Below are 14,928 nucleotides of genomic sequence, written 5' to 3'. Positions count from 1 at the left end.
TTTGGCAGCATTTCGGCAGCTGCTCCACCACTGGCCAGGACACAGGCGCATTTAGATGCCCCGCGTTGGGGACCCCTGGCCTAGATACTCAAGAAGAATAGAGAAAAATGTTTCAAGTGAATATTGCCTCGATGTATTCAGTGTTTGTTATTCAACTTTATATTTAGGGCTGTTAAGTCAGCAGGTGTGGCTGAGTGCAGCATGCTTCAAGCCCGTCCCCCCTCCATCAGTAGTGTAGAGGAACCAAAAAGTTGCCTTGACAGAGCATCTGAAGATTTCCCTGGCCTATGGAATGAGAGGGGGGGACTAGCCTGAAGCATGCTGCACTCAGCCACACCTGCTGACTTAACAGTCCTAGGGCACCATTACACGCTTAATTAACCCTTAAACCAAATCACCTCCCAGCAGCCAGAAGAATTGGTGAAGATGCAAAAAATCTGGGCCTCTAACTTCTTAAGCTTGAAAAGAATAAAACAATGGAGGCCCTATGACTTTAAGGCATTTAAGAGCATCAGTACCTTATTGAAATCTGTGTTCAGCCCGAACCTTACTGTGGCTTAGTCTGTTCTAGCTGAAGCAGTAACACATAAATGATTCTGTCTCTGTATTTTTCGTAAGTGGGGTAGAAGGAGAAACATTTAAGCTTAAACTATAACTTTTTTCTTGAGTCTAATAACATCTAATGTCTTCTCCTTTCTTCAACTGATTTTTGTCTGTAAAGAGTAGCTATGGTGGGAGCTGATGCAAATTGCAGAACTTCTGCAAAACAGCTTCTACTTATGAAGTCTGTTTCAAGCAAAGTTAACAAAAGTCTTATAATCCTTATGAATTAGGCTGAATGAATGAAATTTGAGATAAGAAATGAAGGAAAATGGATGACTTAGGAAATTGGTAATCAGATAAAATATCCTTTTAAGTCTGTATCTCTCAGTGACTTTCACATTAAATCTGCTCAGCTTCCAAGTTAAAAGGATGTGTTTTCTATCCACCAGATATTCAAACTGAACCAGGAATCTACAAGTTATGACTACACTCTCTACTTATGATCTTTTATACCAGTCCAGACTCTTGGGTTATATAGTTTCTTCCAACCAGCAGATGGAGATAATACACTAAAATATGTGATGATGTGATGCTCATTTATGTAGGCCTCTTGTAATCTCTGAGCCTTCAGTAGAGTCAGTATTTAAAACCAGAAAGGACCACCAGATCATCTAGTATGACCACCTGTATATCACAGGCCACCAACACCACCCAGAAGATACACACTAAACCCAGCAACTGAAATTAGACCAAAGTATTACTACCCACAGGAGACTGGACTATTATGGGCCACAGGCAGAGAGAATAGAGGGGACCAAGGTGCATCAGTGCCTGAGATCCCAACAATGGCAGGGAAATGATAAAGTGAAATACACCCAGATAATCCTAGGAAATGACCCACACCCACATGCTGCAGAGGAAGGTTAAAAAAACAAAACCCAAAATCCTTGCCAGTCTCACCTGGGGGAAAATCCCTTCCTGATGCCACATATGGTGATCAGTTATATCCTGAACATGTGAGCAAACACCAGCCAGCTAATCTTCTGAGAGAGAGTTCTTGGTGCCAGTTCGGAGCCCAGTTGTTTCTGTCTCCAGCAGGTGGAGAACACAAGCAGCCTGCTGCTAGAGGAGAGAAGAAAAAAGTAAACCTTGGAGGCCATAAGGCAGCCCTGTGAAACACTGTGATGTGCAGCTGCGTTGGTGGCACATATGAGGCACTCAGTCTGCTACTCATGAGTACCACATGCATAAGACTCTCTGTTGGCAGGTGTCCAGTCTGGCTGACCCCAGTCCAAAACCAAGAGAGGGTAAAGCTCCAACTCTACCTCACATTGTCAGATCTCTCTACCTAATCTGCATGGGCAGCTAAGACTGAGAAGGGGTGAGCAGAGAGAGGTTTCCAGTTAGGAAGTCCTGACAGAGTAGGAAGTCCTACAAAGAATTTTTCTGTCTCTAGGAACTCATCCAGATGGATGAGTGCCCTGGAACTCTGGCAGCACCTATTCCCAGGATAAGGAAGGGGAATTGAGTACAAGTGTAGACTCAGACCTGTCTCTTCCTCTGACAGATTTATCATCTACTCTGAGTAGGGATAATGCTCCCAGTAAAGGGCTGAGTCAGGGAAGGAAAAGGCCCCATCAAGCCTTTACAAGCATCCTCAGCACGATCTGCAACTGAAGCTCATCCAGGGTCCAGATTACTTCTCTGAGATACATAAAAAAATATTTTAATGAAAAAAAATCTGTTTTGAATTTAAATTTATTTTAATGTAAATCAATTTTTACTCGAATGCTGCTAATTCTTTACATTTGCCAATGTTGTATTCTTAAATTGAAACGTGGATATTTTGTACTTGTTCCTTTAATTTCTTAACTGGAATTAGTAGAATTTCAAATTTTACATACAGACTAAGAAGTTTCACGCTGCAGGTGCTCAACTTTGCTTAAAAGGACAAGTCCAGGAGTTCATTAGCATCCTTCTTGTAAGAACAAAACAAACTCAGACACAAAAATAATAAGCAAATAATCTATGTCTCATATGCAGCTGCTTCCACCTTCCATTATATTGAAGTTCATAGAATCATGGAATATCAGGGTTGGAAGGGACCTCAGGAGGTCATCTAGTCCACTCCCTGCTCAAAGCAGGACCAATCCCCAACTGAATCATCCCAGCCAGGGCTTTGTCAACCCTGACCTTAAAAACCACTAAGGAAGGAGATTTCACCACCTCCCTAGGTAACCCATTCCAGTGCTTCACCATCCTCCTAGTGAAAAAGTTTTTCCTAATATCCAACCTAAACCTTCCCCCACTGCAACTTGAGACCATTGCTCCTTGTTCTGTCATCTGGTACCACTGAGACAGTCTAGATCCATCGTCTTTGGAACTCCCTTTCAGATAATTGAAAGCAGCTATCAAATCCCGCCTCATCCTTCTCTTCTGCAGACTAAGCAATCCCAGTTCCCTCAGCCTCTCCTCATAAGTCATGTGCTCCAGCCCCCTAATAATTTTTGTTGCCCTCCACTGGACTCTTTCCAATTTTTCCATGTCCTTCTTGTAGTGTGGGGCCCAAAACTGGACACACTAGTCCAGATGAGACCTCACCAATGTCAAATAGAGGGGAATGATCACGTCCTTCAATCTGCTGGCAATGCCCCTACTTATACAGCCCAAAATGCCGTTAGCCTTCTTAGCAACAAAGGCACACTGCTGACTCGTATCCAACTTCTCTTCCACTGTAACCCCCAGGTCATTTTCTGCAGAACTGCTACCTCGCCACTCGATTCCTAGTCTGTAGCAGTGCATGGGATTCGTCCATCCTAAGTGCAGGACTTTGTGCTTGTCCTTGTTGAACTTCATCAGATTTCTTTTGGCCCAAGTCAAGAAAGTTCAAATGCTTTTACCAGGCTATACTCCTCCATCAATTTGCAGTTCAAAGTTGATGAGACTTTTGCTCTTAAATTACTTTGAATCTTTAGAAAATTTCTTCCCGGCATGCCTAAATATGGTTTTAGGAACCTAACTTTAGGCTTCTGTTTTTGAAAATTTTGTCCTGTGTGTATGTAAAAAAAGTTCACAATAACTTTATTAATGTGATTAAAGTAAATAACTTTTAATTGTTAACACTGAAGTAATTTTATTTTGAAGTAAGAAAGATTTTGTATCACTAAGAAGATTGTAGTAAAAATATAATCTTAACTTCTGATTCTGTAAACACTTATGTATTTGCTTAGTTTTAAGCACATGAGAGAGTCCCATTTACTTCAATGGGACTATTTATGTGAGTAAAAAGTATGTGCCTGGTTAACTGTTTGCAGGATCATAATTTTAGATGTTCAATTTTTATTTTATTTTATTTTTATTTATGTTTTATTTGTTTTGGCCTATAAAAATTTTGTAAATTCAACTATGATTCCCAAGAGTAGTGGAAAAAACAACCAACTAAACAGCATTTACAATTTAGTTTGTTATAAATTTTAAAGTTACAGCAGCACACACATTCATAATAGCTATTCATAGCTCAGCCTGATTTAAATCAATCTTTTTTTTTTAAATCGGTGATTTAAATTACCTTGATATAAATTGATCCCTGTTGCCTCCCAATGCCCATGCATCCCCCTTTCATGAGACATGCACATCTCTACAGAGCTTCTCCTTTGGGGAGATTCACTCTCCATCAGGGAGCAGAAAGCCAAATAATACAGGGGCAGCTCAGAGAGCAGCGTCCCTGAGAATTCTGTCTCTTGATTGCTTTCCCTTTCAGAGCAGATTTCATGAGGGGGTAGGCAGAGAAATAAAACTGCTCCATCTCTGCAACTCTTTTAAAGTACATTACTAATTATATAGTAAATAAGCTTTTACCTGTGCCATAAATGGGTGAATTCCTTCATAACCTGTAATCAGTTGTGATGTTCAACATTTTCAGAATGCTCTGCAGTACAAATGTCTTTAATTACAAATATTTTCAAAATGTGTGCTTTTATGATGTAATGTACATTCAGAACTGCTTAGTGTAAACCAGTTTGCAAGCTTAGGAGCAGATCCTCCTCTGGTATGCCTCTACCCCGATATAACGTGACCCGATATAACACGAATTCGGATATAACATGGTAAAGCAGAGCTCCAGGGGGTATGGGCTGCGCACTCTGGTGGATCAAAGCAAGTTCAATATAACGCCGTTTCACCTATAATACGGTAAGATGTTTTGGCTCCCGAGGATAACGTTATTTCAGGGTAGAGATGTATAAATTATCATAGCTCCACTGGCTTCAGTGAAGGTATGACAGTTTACACCAGCTGAAGATCATCCCCTTGGTTTCTGTTTTGACCTAGTTACATTTTGTATTTATATAAGTGTCTTGGCATCTGTTGAATTAATATGTTTAATACATCTTATCCTGTAGGAAACCTCTATGGTTCTCTGATTTTAGATTTTCTGTTTTGTTTTGTTTTTTAAACACAGTAATGGGCTGATCTGGGAATGGGTAAAGGGGCTGGGAACAGGCGAGAGGATAGATCGCTCGATGATTACCTGTTCTGTTCATTCCCTCTGGGGCACCTGGCACTGGCCACTTTCTGAAGACAGGATACTGGGCTATATGGACCTTTGGTCTGACCCTGTATGGCCATTCTTATGTTCTTATCTGAAGCCCAATGAAATCAATGGGAATCTTCCATTGACTTAAATGGGCATTGGATCCGGCAGTTTGTTGGATGCCAGTCCATGAGGATAAACCAAGCATGAATTAACTTAGCCTGATTGCATATTATAGAGCCCCAACATACATTTAATATTTTATTGCAACACTTTGTTTCCTGATATTTTGGCACTAACAGTTCTTCTGAGGTACTCTAAAACTTTTTCCCTTTTAGTAACTCATTTCCTTCATTAATTTTTCTTTTATGTGATCTGATTTTTTTAGCCTTTCTGTGACTGTACTTTCCTTCTATTTCTATCCTTCCTTTGCTTTTTGTGCAGCCATTGTCCTGAGCCTGAGGATTATAGTAGTTCTTCAGATGATTGGTAAGCATTAAAGATAATTTAGTATCTGTTTTGTTTAAAATTCATGATTTAGTATTGTGTAAGCTGTGATATTTTAAAAATGCAAAGTTTAGAAATAATGTGAACTGGTGTTCAAACTCATACATGCAGACTGAATTTTAGATGATTTTTACTGAGTCAATATTTGCTATTACTAAATTATTCCTAATCCCGAAAGTAAAAGGGGGCCTAAAAGCCCATTCTGAACCTGCAGTGCCTTAACAAATATCTCAAGAGGTTGAAGTTTCACATGGTTTCCCTGGCCTCCCTCATTCTCTCCCTGGATCCCGGAGGCTGGTATGCTGCCCTCGACTTGAAGGACGCATACTTTCATATCTCCATCTTCCAAGGGCACAGACAGTTCCTCCGTTTGATGGTGGTCTGGAGCCATTTCCAATTCATGGCGCTGTGCTTTGGTCTCTCGTCAGCCCCGAGAATGTTCACGAAATGCATGGCGCCAGTAGACACTTACTTGAGGCGTCGAGGGGTCCAGGTCTATCAGTATCTTCACGATTGGTTCATCAAGAGCAGATTTTGGGATCGAGTACAAAGGAGCCTTGACCTGGGACGTTTCACCGGCAACGACCTAGGCCTCTTAATAAACTAAAATAAAACAACCCTAATACTGGGGCAACAGATTAAGTTCATAGGGGCAGTCCTCAACTCCATGTGGGCCAGAGCCTTCCTTCTAGAGGCATGTTTCCAAGTCATGTTGGACCTGATCTCTCATGTAAGGTGCCACCTGCTCACCACCACTCTCACCTGCCTGAGGTTGTTAGGCACCATATGGTAGCGCATTCTCAAGTTGTCTGTCATGCCCAGCTTCATCTCCAGCCACTGCAAGTGTGGTTGGTGTCGGTTTACATCCTCAATAGGCACAATCTAGACCGGTAGTCAGAGTGCCAGATCACATATGGTTGTCTCTGGAATGGTGGTTGGACCCCGGATCAGTGTTGGAGGGACTTCTCTTCTCAGTCCCGACCCCGTCCCTGACACTAGTCTTCGATGCCTTGGACCTGGGCTGTGGAGCCCACCAGGGCGAGCTCAGCATGCACAGCCGCTGATCATGGGATGATTTCTCTCTCCACATAAATGTCAGAGAGTTCAAAGAGGTTTGCTTGGCCTGCCAGGCTTTCCTGCTCCACCTGGAGGGCAAGTGGTACAGGTCCTGACAGACAATACTGCCACGATGTTTACATCAACAAGCAGGGCGGAGCCAGATCTTCAGCTCTTTGCCAAGAAGCTCTCCATCTCTTGGACTTCTGTGTGCAGCATGCCATTCATCTGGTGGCTGCACACCTTCCTGGGGCCAGGAACATGTTAGCAGATTGTCTTAACAGGACCTTCTCTTCTCACCATGAGTGGTTGCTCCATCCGGAGATGGTCAGTGTGATCTTCCAAAGATGGGGAAATCTGCGGGTGGACTTGTTTGTGTCCTGTCAGAACAGCAAAACTCCACATGTTTTGCTCGATTCAGGGGATAGACAGGGGCTCCCTGTCAGATGCCTTTTTGCTCCCATGGCCGGGGGCTCTCATGTATGACTTCCCAGCAGTGCCCTTAATTTACAGAATCCATGTGAAGATCAAACAGCACAAGGCAAAGGTAATCCTGATAGCCCCGGTTTGGCCTTGCCAGTGCTGGTTTGGCACGCTGCCGGACCTTTTGGTGGCTGTCCCGCTGCAGCTGCCTCTCTAGCTGGATCTGCTGTCCCAGAACTGCAACTGTCTTCTGCAACCATACTTGGCAGCATTGCACCTGACTGCCTGGCTGCATGTGGATGGACAGGAGTGCTCAGCTCATGTCCAGTAGTTTTTGTTGGGTAGTAGCCCTCTACCAGAGTAACTTGCCTGGCCAAATGGAAAAGGTTTAAGTGCTGTGCCTCAAACTAGGGCATCTGGCCCGAACGGGCGTCACTACAGGCAATCTTGGACTATCTTCTGCATCTCAAGCTCTGGGGCCTGTCTCTGTCATTGATTAAGATCCACTTGGTTGCTATTTTGGCCTTCCACCCTCTGTCCCAGGGCAGATTGGTCTTTGTTCATGATATGACTGTTGGTTTTTGAAAGGTCTGGAGTGACTCTCCCCACGTCTGGGACCCCAAGATTGCTGCATATGGCCCGTCCACTGGTGGGCTACAAGACAGTTTGTTTACACCGACCGTCTGTAGGCAGGGCTGCCTGCAGCTCCCAGTGGGCATGGTTTGCCATTCCTGGCCAATGGGAGCTGCAGGAAGTGGTGTGGGCCACAGAGACATGCTGGCTGCCACTTCCTGCAGCTCCCATTGTCCAGGACCGGCAAACCACGGCCACTTGAAGCTGCCAGCTGCCATGCCTGCAGACGGTCAATGTAAACAAAATGTCTCACAGCCTGCCAGCGGATTACCCTCACTAACCACGTGCAGGCTGCTAGTTGCCCACCGCTGCTCTGTGTGGAAGATGGGTGACCACCTAGTAAGTTAGGCATAAATGTTTTCTCTGAATTGCCTTTGTTTTGAATAAACAGCTTTATGAAAGCTGGCCGGTCACCAAATAACCCTGTCATAGCCACTAAGAGACCAGAACTGCAAGTGCTGAATTGAAGTCAGATCTGCTGAGGTGATCACAGTGAATTGCAGGAGACTGCAGCCTAAGACCCCAGTCTGGAGGGAGCAAATTGCAGGATTGCCCAAGAAAGAGACATGAAACCTAAGTGAAGTATCCTTGAGAAGGCTGTTGTCAGTTGGCGTATGTGTGTCTGTTTTTTCTCTCCATGTGCTGTACTAGCCCAGCAAATAGCTGATTCAGTCAGCAGACCTTGGTATACTATCCAGAAGCACCACAGACTTGGTTCAGTGGAGAAGGCACTTGGCCAGGTTTATTGCTGACAAAGCACATTATTACTACCCCAGGGACTCTACAGAGACACTAATACACACAAGCCCCTGAGAATGAACCAGCTCAGTCAGCATCAGGATTTTTTGCAGTCCCCTAGGCCAGACAAAGATGGTTCTTTTGTTTTTGTAAGTTCTTGTAACCCCTCTTTTATACACTAATGCAAACAAGTTGTATATTACCCTTCTGACATGGTTAGTTACCACCCTGCACCTTGTGCCTGTTGGCTTGAACAAAACATCTCCATCCATTATCCGGTCTTCCTGACCTTATCTTCATGAGAGGTCCATATGCCCTCTATGGGGAGTGTGTTTATATCATAACATGTTTCCTGGTGTTTTTGTACAACCCTTCTGGAATATGTTTAAGTGAATACCTAGTGCCTAATACTCTTTGGGAGTGCCTGTATTTTAGCAATGCCAGCCATGTTTTTGCCAAGTTCATGTACTGGCCAGTGAACTTGCAAGTCAGTGTTTGCTTTGTAGTAGGGCCTGACTTTTGCTCATAGCCTGACTTCTGTTCAGGTCTCAGGCCTTATACCACGCCACAGGCTTCAGCCTCTTTTCTCTTCTACAGAGATTATGACGGTTAGAGGGGATACATTCGAGAACTCTGGCATATTATAAGTGTATTGTAATGGTGGTATCATTTGGAAATTTGTGTATGATGAACAAAACTCTAATATAAATGCTGTATTTTTAGCATTTTTTTTTAGCTTATGCTGGACACTCACAAATGGTTTATTATTAAAAGTAAATATAGTATAATTTAACTTACAAAAATAAATAATGGGGCCTCATCCTGCCATCTACTCAGTGTGGGCAAACCCCTGCACCTATGCAGAGTCCCTGTAACTTCAGTGGGACTCCACCTGGGCATATGGGGCCTCCTGTGGAGAACAGAGTGCAGGATTGGGATCTATAATTTTATTTGGGATTAATTTTTACTGTGTCCCTGTTGCAGCATCCAGGGAAGCCAGTGGCCAAACTCTTAGTGGCTTCTGTGTTGTAATTTTATATATCAAGAGAATTGTTCAGATTTCAAAGTCATCCAACAAATATTGGGTTCAGTTCAGTTACTCTGTGTATGTGTACATTTGTCCGTTAACATTATAATGTCTTGGTTAGAAATAAAAATGTTTGGCTTTAGTGTGTGGCCATTGGTGATTTTCAAATGAATGATTAAGAAAATACTAATGACTCTCTTCTTACTTCTCTACTTCATTTTTCTTAGTCAGGGCTCACAGACTGGAGAAGAGAAACCATTTAGTGATCCATCACTGCTGGAGAATCTCCAAAGCAATCATGTAAGTGATATAGGAGAAAAAAAAATCTGTTATTTTACAAGATGAAAAGAATGATTTCAATAAAACAAAATGAGAGTATCCTTTAAAGGAAATTAAATGTTGTACTTATAGGAAACCCACCTATACTCTGTGTAAATAGTAGCCCAGCTTTCCATTCATGATAAAGTTTTGTACTTGTTAGCCATGGAAATTTGTTCTTTGAGATGTCTTGTACACATATTTATTCCATTGTTCATGAGTGTGTGCCCAGTGTATTCAAGTTGGAGACTTCTGGTGAGAAGTACCCATTGGAGTGGTGCACCTTCAGTGACCTCCTGCCTCCAAACAAAGATATAAAGGGTATGGTCATTCTGTCCCATTCTCAGTTCCTTCTTACTGCCCATAACAAAAGTTAGAGATCCTAGTGGTGCCTTGTGCTCACTGTTTTTCTAGTGCTTGTCAGCAGCCTTTCTTGTGTGAATAATTAAATGTTAGCATAGTCATTGTTACTTAGGACTTGCCTACACAGAGACTTAGTCCCTAACAAACTGGGATGTGACTCTACAGTGCACTAGCTCAACACACGCTAACTGGCCATGTAGAACCTGCTACCGCACAATAGGGTCTTGGCTACATTTACATTTTATAGTGCTCTGACTTGCTGGCTCAGGGGGGTGAAAAATCACCCCCCTGAGCGCAGCAAGTCAGAGTGCTTTAAAGCGCTAGTGTAAACAGGCTCAGAGCGCAGAGAGCTAATCCCCTCGTGGAGGTAGATTACCAGGAGTGCTGGGAGAGCTCTCTCCCAGCACTCGTGCACAACCACGCTTGTACTTCAGAGCGCTGCCATGGGAGTGCTTTAAAGTTTCCAGTGTAGACACGCCCTAAAAGGTCTGTAGTGTGCGACCTCAAAGCACACTGTGGCACTTTTAGAGTGCAGTAGCAGGGTGAACATGGCTAGTTAGTTCATGGCAAGCTAGTGCGTTGTAAAGTCACACTCTGGCTTACCCTGAACTAAAGGTATGTCTACACAAGTGTTGGAAGATGTAAATTCCAGTTCGAGGAGATATTCGTAGACTAACTTGGATGGAACTAGCACTCTTAACAATAGAAGCATAGCCACTTCCACTACCGCAGCAGGGGCTAGCCACCTTAAGTCTGTACAAGAGCAGCTAGCCCGTGCTGTCACTTTTGCTGTCATGGCTGCACTTCTGTTTTTAGCATGCTAGCTTGATCAGAGATAGCATAGATATGTCTCCTCAAACTGGAATTTACACCTTCCAGTCCTAGTTTAGACATACCCTAAGACTCCATGTAGATAAGCCGTTAGTTATTTATTCTTAGTTTTTATAGCATTTCTTTTGTTCTCCTCTTAGGATACTATTTATTTTTGTTTGGCTCCTGGAGTGGTATTCTTTTGGGTCTTGAGGGTAGCAGTCCTCCCTGCCTTATGATACTTGGAGGGAGAGATGATACATAAATTTTCTTCAGTAGTACAATGTCATAACATTTCCTCCCAGATCTGGACCTTAGCGTCCAAAATATGGGTGTTAGCATGAAAACCTCCAAGCTTAGTTACCAGCTTGGACCTGGTATCGCTGCCACCAGCTAGGAATTATACAGTGCCTAGCTCACTGTGGTCTCCCCAAAACCTTCCCTGGGGGACCCCCAGACTCAGATGCCTTGAGTCTTACAACAAAGGGAAATAACCACCTCCCCTTGTTTCCTTGTTACCTCCTCCCAGGCTCCCCTCCCTGGACGACCCTAGGAGATTCCCTGCTTCCAGTCCTGGAAACACAAGTACCGAGAGATCTAATCTCTCTTCCCCCTCACCCAGAGGGTATGCAAAGTCAGGCTTAGTAAATCTAACACAAAGAGATTTTCCCCCTGACTTTTTCCTCTCACCAATTCCCCGGTGAGCTGCAGACTCAGTTCCCTGGAGTCCCCACTAAAGAAAAACTCCAACAGGTCTTAAAAAGAAAGCTTTATATAAAAAGAAAGAAAAAGGACATTAAAAATAGTCTCTGTATTAAGGTGACAATATACAGGGTCAATTGCTTAAGAAAAAAAGTGAATAAACAGCCTTATTCCAAAAGAATACAATTTAACACATTCCAGCAACTACACACATGTAAATACACAGAAAACAATATAAACCTATTGCCTTACTATCCTTGTACTTACAACTTGGAAACAGAAGATTAGAAAACCTGGAGATAGAAAAATCACTCTCAGAGCCGAGAGGGCACAGACCCAAGACAAGGAACAAAGAATTCACACCCAAAACTTCCCTCCACCCAGATTTGAAAAAGTCTTGTTTCCTGATTGGTCCTCTGGTCAGGTGTTTGGTTCCCTGTCTTAACCCTTTACAGGTAAAAGAACATTAACCCTTAGCTATCTGTTTATGACAACAACTCATGGACTTTTAAAGTTAACCACATGCTCAAGTGTTCTGTTGATCAGATCTTATAATAGAAACGAGTAAATGTGTGCCTCTTTCCTAGAGGAATTCAAGGCTCTGAATCTAAGAAGGACAGGAGTCATCCCATTTTGAAAGTGAAACTGAAGAGGTTTCTGAGATTGGTGACTTACCATATAGTTATACCAGGGGTCAGCAAGCTTTCAGAAGTGGTGTGCCGAATCTTCATTTATTCATTTTAATTTAAGATTTCGCATGCCAGTAATACATTTTAACATTTTTAGAAGGTCTCTTTCAATAAGTATATAATATATAATTAAACTATTGATGTATATAAAGTAAATAAGGTTTTTAAAATGTTTAAGAAGCTTCATTTAAAATTTAAATTAAAATGCAGAACCCCCTGGACCAGTGTCCAGGACCTGGGCAGTGAGAGTGCCACTAAAAATCAGTTTGCATGCTGCCTTTGGCACGCGTGCCATAGGTTGCCTACCCCTGAGTTATACCATTCCTTCTTCGATACTATTTCTTGAATTGTCATTTTGTCAGCATTTTATCTTCTATACAGTATAGGGGGAATTGTTGTTTTTACATCAGAAGTGCCTCACTTTTAGTAGAGTTCTGTGTTTCTCGTTTGTAGTAGTACAAGAATCTTCCCTAAGTAACTTTCAGTATTGGCAATTCCACGTCTTAGGAATTCTTTTGGGAAATGATTGTTTTTGGCAAGTGTTTTGGGATCTCTAAAATTGGTGATTTGCTGTTCTCAATTTGAAGTGCTTTGAGAACTATATAAGTGCTTAGTAAAAAAAAATGAATTATTTTTGTTTAGACTGTCACACTAAAAGCCATCTGACTGACTTTGCTTCAATCTGCCCTTTGTGTGCGATTGGGTACAAGCTTTAATAGAAAATACAGCAGCTATTTCTTTAAAGCATTCAAGAAAGGTGTTGAATTGACTGAGCTGGAACCTGAAATCATATGTACACAGAAAAAGTACAGCATGGGCAGTGATAGTGCCACAGTAAAATAAAAACTATTGTGTGCAGACAATATTAAAAGAAAATTCATTTCACAATACATGTTAACCATTCATGCATTAGTGAATAAAACATTGTCATGGTATAATTCCCCACTCTGAACCTTAGCGTCTAAGAGATGGGGTACCAGCATGAATTCCTCTAAGCTTGATTACCAGCTTAGGACCTGTAGCGCTTCCACCAACCAGGAATTCCAGCACCTGGTACACTCTGGTCCCCCCAAAACCTTGCCTGGGGAACCCCAAGACTCAGACCCTCTGGATCTTAACACAAGGAAAGAAAACTCTTTCCCCCACCGTTGCCTCTCCCAGGCTTCCCCTCCCTGGAAGATCACTGTGATTCAAACTCCTTGAATCTTAAAACAGAGAGGAAAATCCACCTTCCCCCCCTCCTTCTCTCTCCCCCTCCCAGACTCTCCCTGAGAGAGAAAGTAATCCTAACACAGAGAGAAATTAGCCGCTCTCTCCCCCTTCCCTCCTTTCTCCCCACCAGTTCCCTGGTGAATGCAGACCCCGTCCCTTGGGGTCTCACACCAGATTAAAAAAAACAATCAGGTTCTTAAACAAGAAACTTTTAATTAAAGAGAGAAAAACAGTAAAAATTATCTTTGTAAATTTAAAATGGAATAGGTACAGGGTCTTTTAGCTATAGACACTAGGAATACCCTCCCAGCCTAAGTATACAAGTACAAATTAAAATCCTTTCAGCAAAATACAAATTTGAACTCCTCCCAGCCAAATACATATTTGAATTCCTTCCAACCAAATATACATTTGCAAATAAAGAAAATAAACATAAGCCTAACTCGCTTTATCTACCTAGTACTCACTATTCTGAACTTATAAGAAGAGCCTGTATCAGAGAGATTGGAGATAAACCTGGTTGCACGTCTGGTCCCTCTGAGCCCCCAGAGTGAACAACAACCAAAAACTAACAGCACACACACAAACTTCCCTCCCTCAAGATGATTTGAAAGTATCCTGTCCCCTGATTGGTCCTCTGTTCAGGGGACAGCCTGGCTCACTGATCTTGTTAACCCTTTACAGGCAAAAGAGATATGAGTACTTCTGTTCCATTAACTCTTAACTATCCGTTTATGACAAACATTTTAGTATGTCATTCAATTTTTGTCTATATCTAATGTCTAGTTACATGAATACATTTCCAGTTGAGCTGTTGATTGATGTTCATGTTTTAGTACTTGACACTAAGTGTTCGAATTTCAAGTCCCATCTTCAGAATATGGAGACATTCAAGTGTCTCAACAAAACATTTGCATGAATTTTGTTAATGTGGGAAAAACAACTTATTTTTTACTAATCTTGTTCTGAGAAATGGCTGAAACATTTTTGCAGAAAATTTCCAAAATAAATCAGTCTGAATTAGACATGGAATGGATAGGCAAAATTATAAACAACTGATCACAGTGTTGCATTATGGAAAGTATTGGTGTCACAGGGTTCGCACTTTGCTATGGCAACTCCTCCTGCCTACTCTGGGTATTAGCTCTTTTCAGGTCTGACATCTTCTTCTGTTGCTCGTGCGTCCTGCCATCCCCCCCTCTCTCTCTCTCTCTCTCTCTCCCTGACTTAAGTTGCTCTCTCTTCGTGACTTGGCCCTTCGGATAGGTCACTATGTGTTTTTCCTACTTCTGAGGTATCATAGTTTTTCCATACAAACTGTCTCAGGTAGTCTTCCCATTCACTGCCCAGATGGTGCCACTTCCCAGGTGGCTGGT

General features: G+C 42.4%; 1 protein-coding gene across 5 annotated transcripts in view; it reads left to right on the top strand.

Moving 5' to 3' along the window:
• ATP8A1 (ATPase phospholipid transporting 8A1) overlaps window positions 1-14,928 on the top strand; it is a 254,637-nt gene that overhangs the window by 91,695 nt on the left and 148,014 nt on the right. For 3 of the 5 annotated variants that reach the window (XM_030563155.1, XM_030563156.1, XM_030563160.1), the window contains 2 exons: window positions 5,519-5,563; window positions 9,686-9,758. In XM_030563155.1, the coding sequence (XP_030419015.1) occupies window positions 5,519-5,563; window positions 9,686-9,758 (118 nt within the window). The remainder of the gene's footprint in view (window positions 1-5,518; window positions 5,564-9,685; window positions 9,759-14,928) is intronic. The other 2 variants (XM_030563157.1, XM_030563159.1) reach the window with 1 other exon arrangement.

The sequence above is a fragment of the Gopherus evgoodei genome, chromosome 5, assembly GCF_007399415.2.
Source record: "Gopherus evgoodei ecotype Sinaloan lineage chromosome 5, rGopEvg1_v1.p, whole genome shotgun sequence".
Classification (NCBI taxonomy): domain Eukaryota; kingdom Metazoa; phylum Chordata; order Testudines; family Testudinidae; genus Gopherus; species Gopherus evgoodei.
The sequence above is the reverse complement of the archived record's forward strand: the minus strand, read 5'-3'. Positions and strand labels throughout refer to the sequence as shown.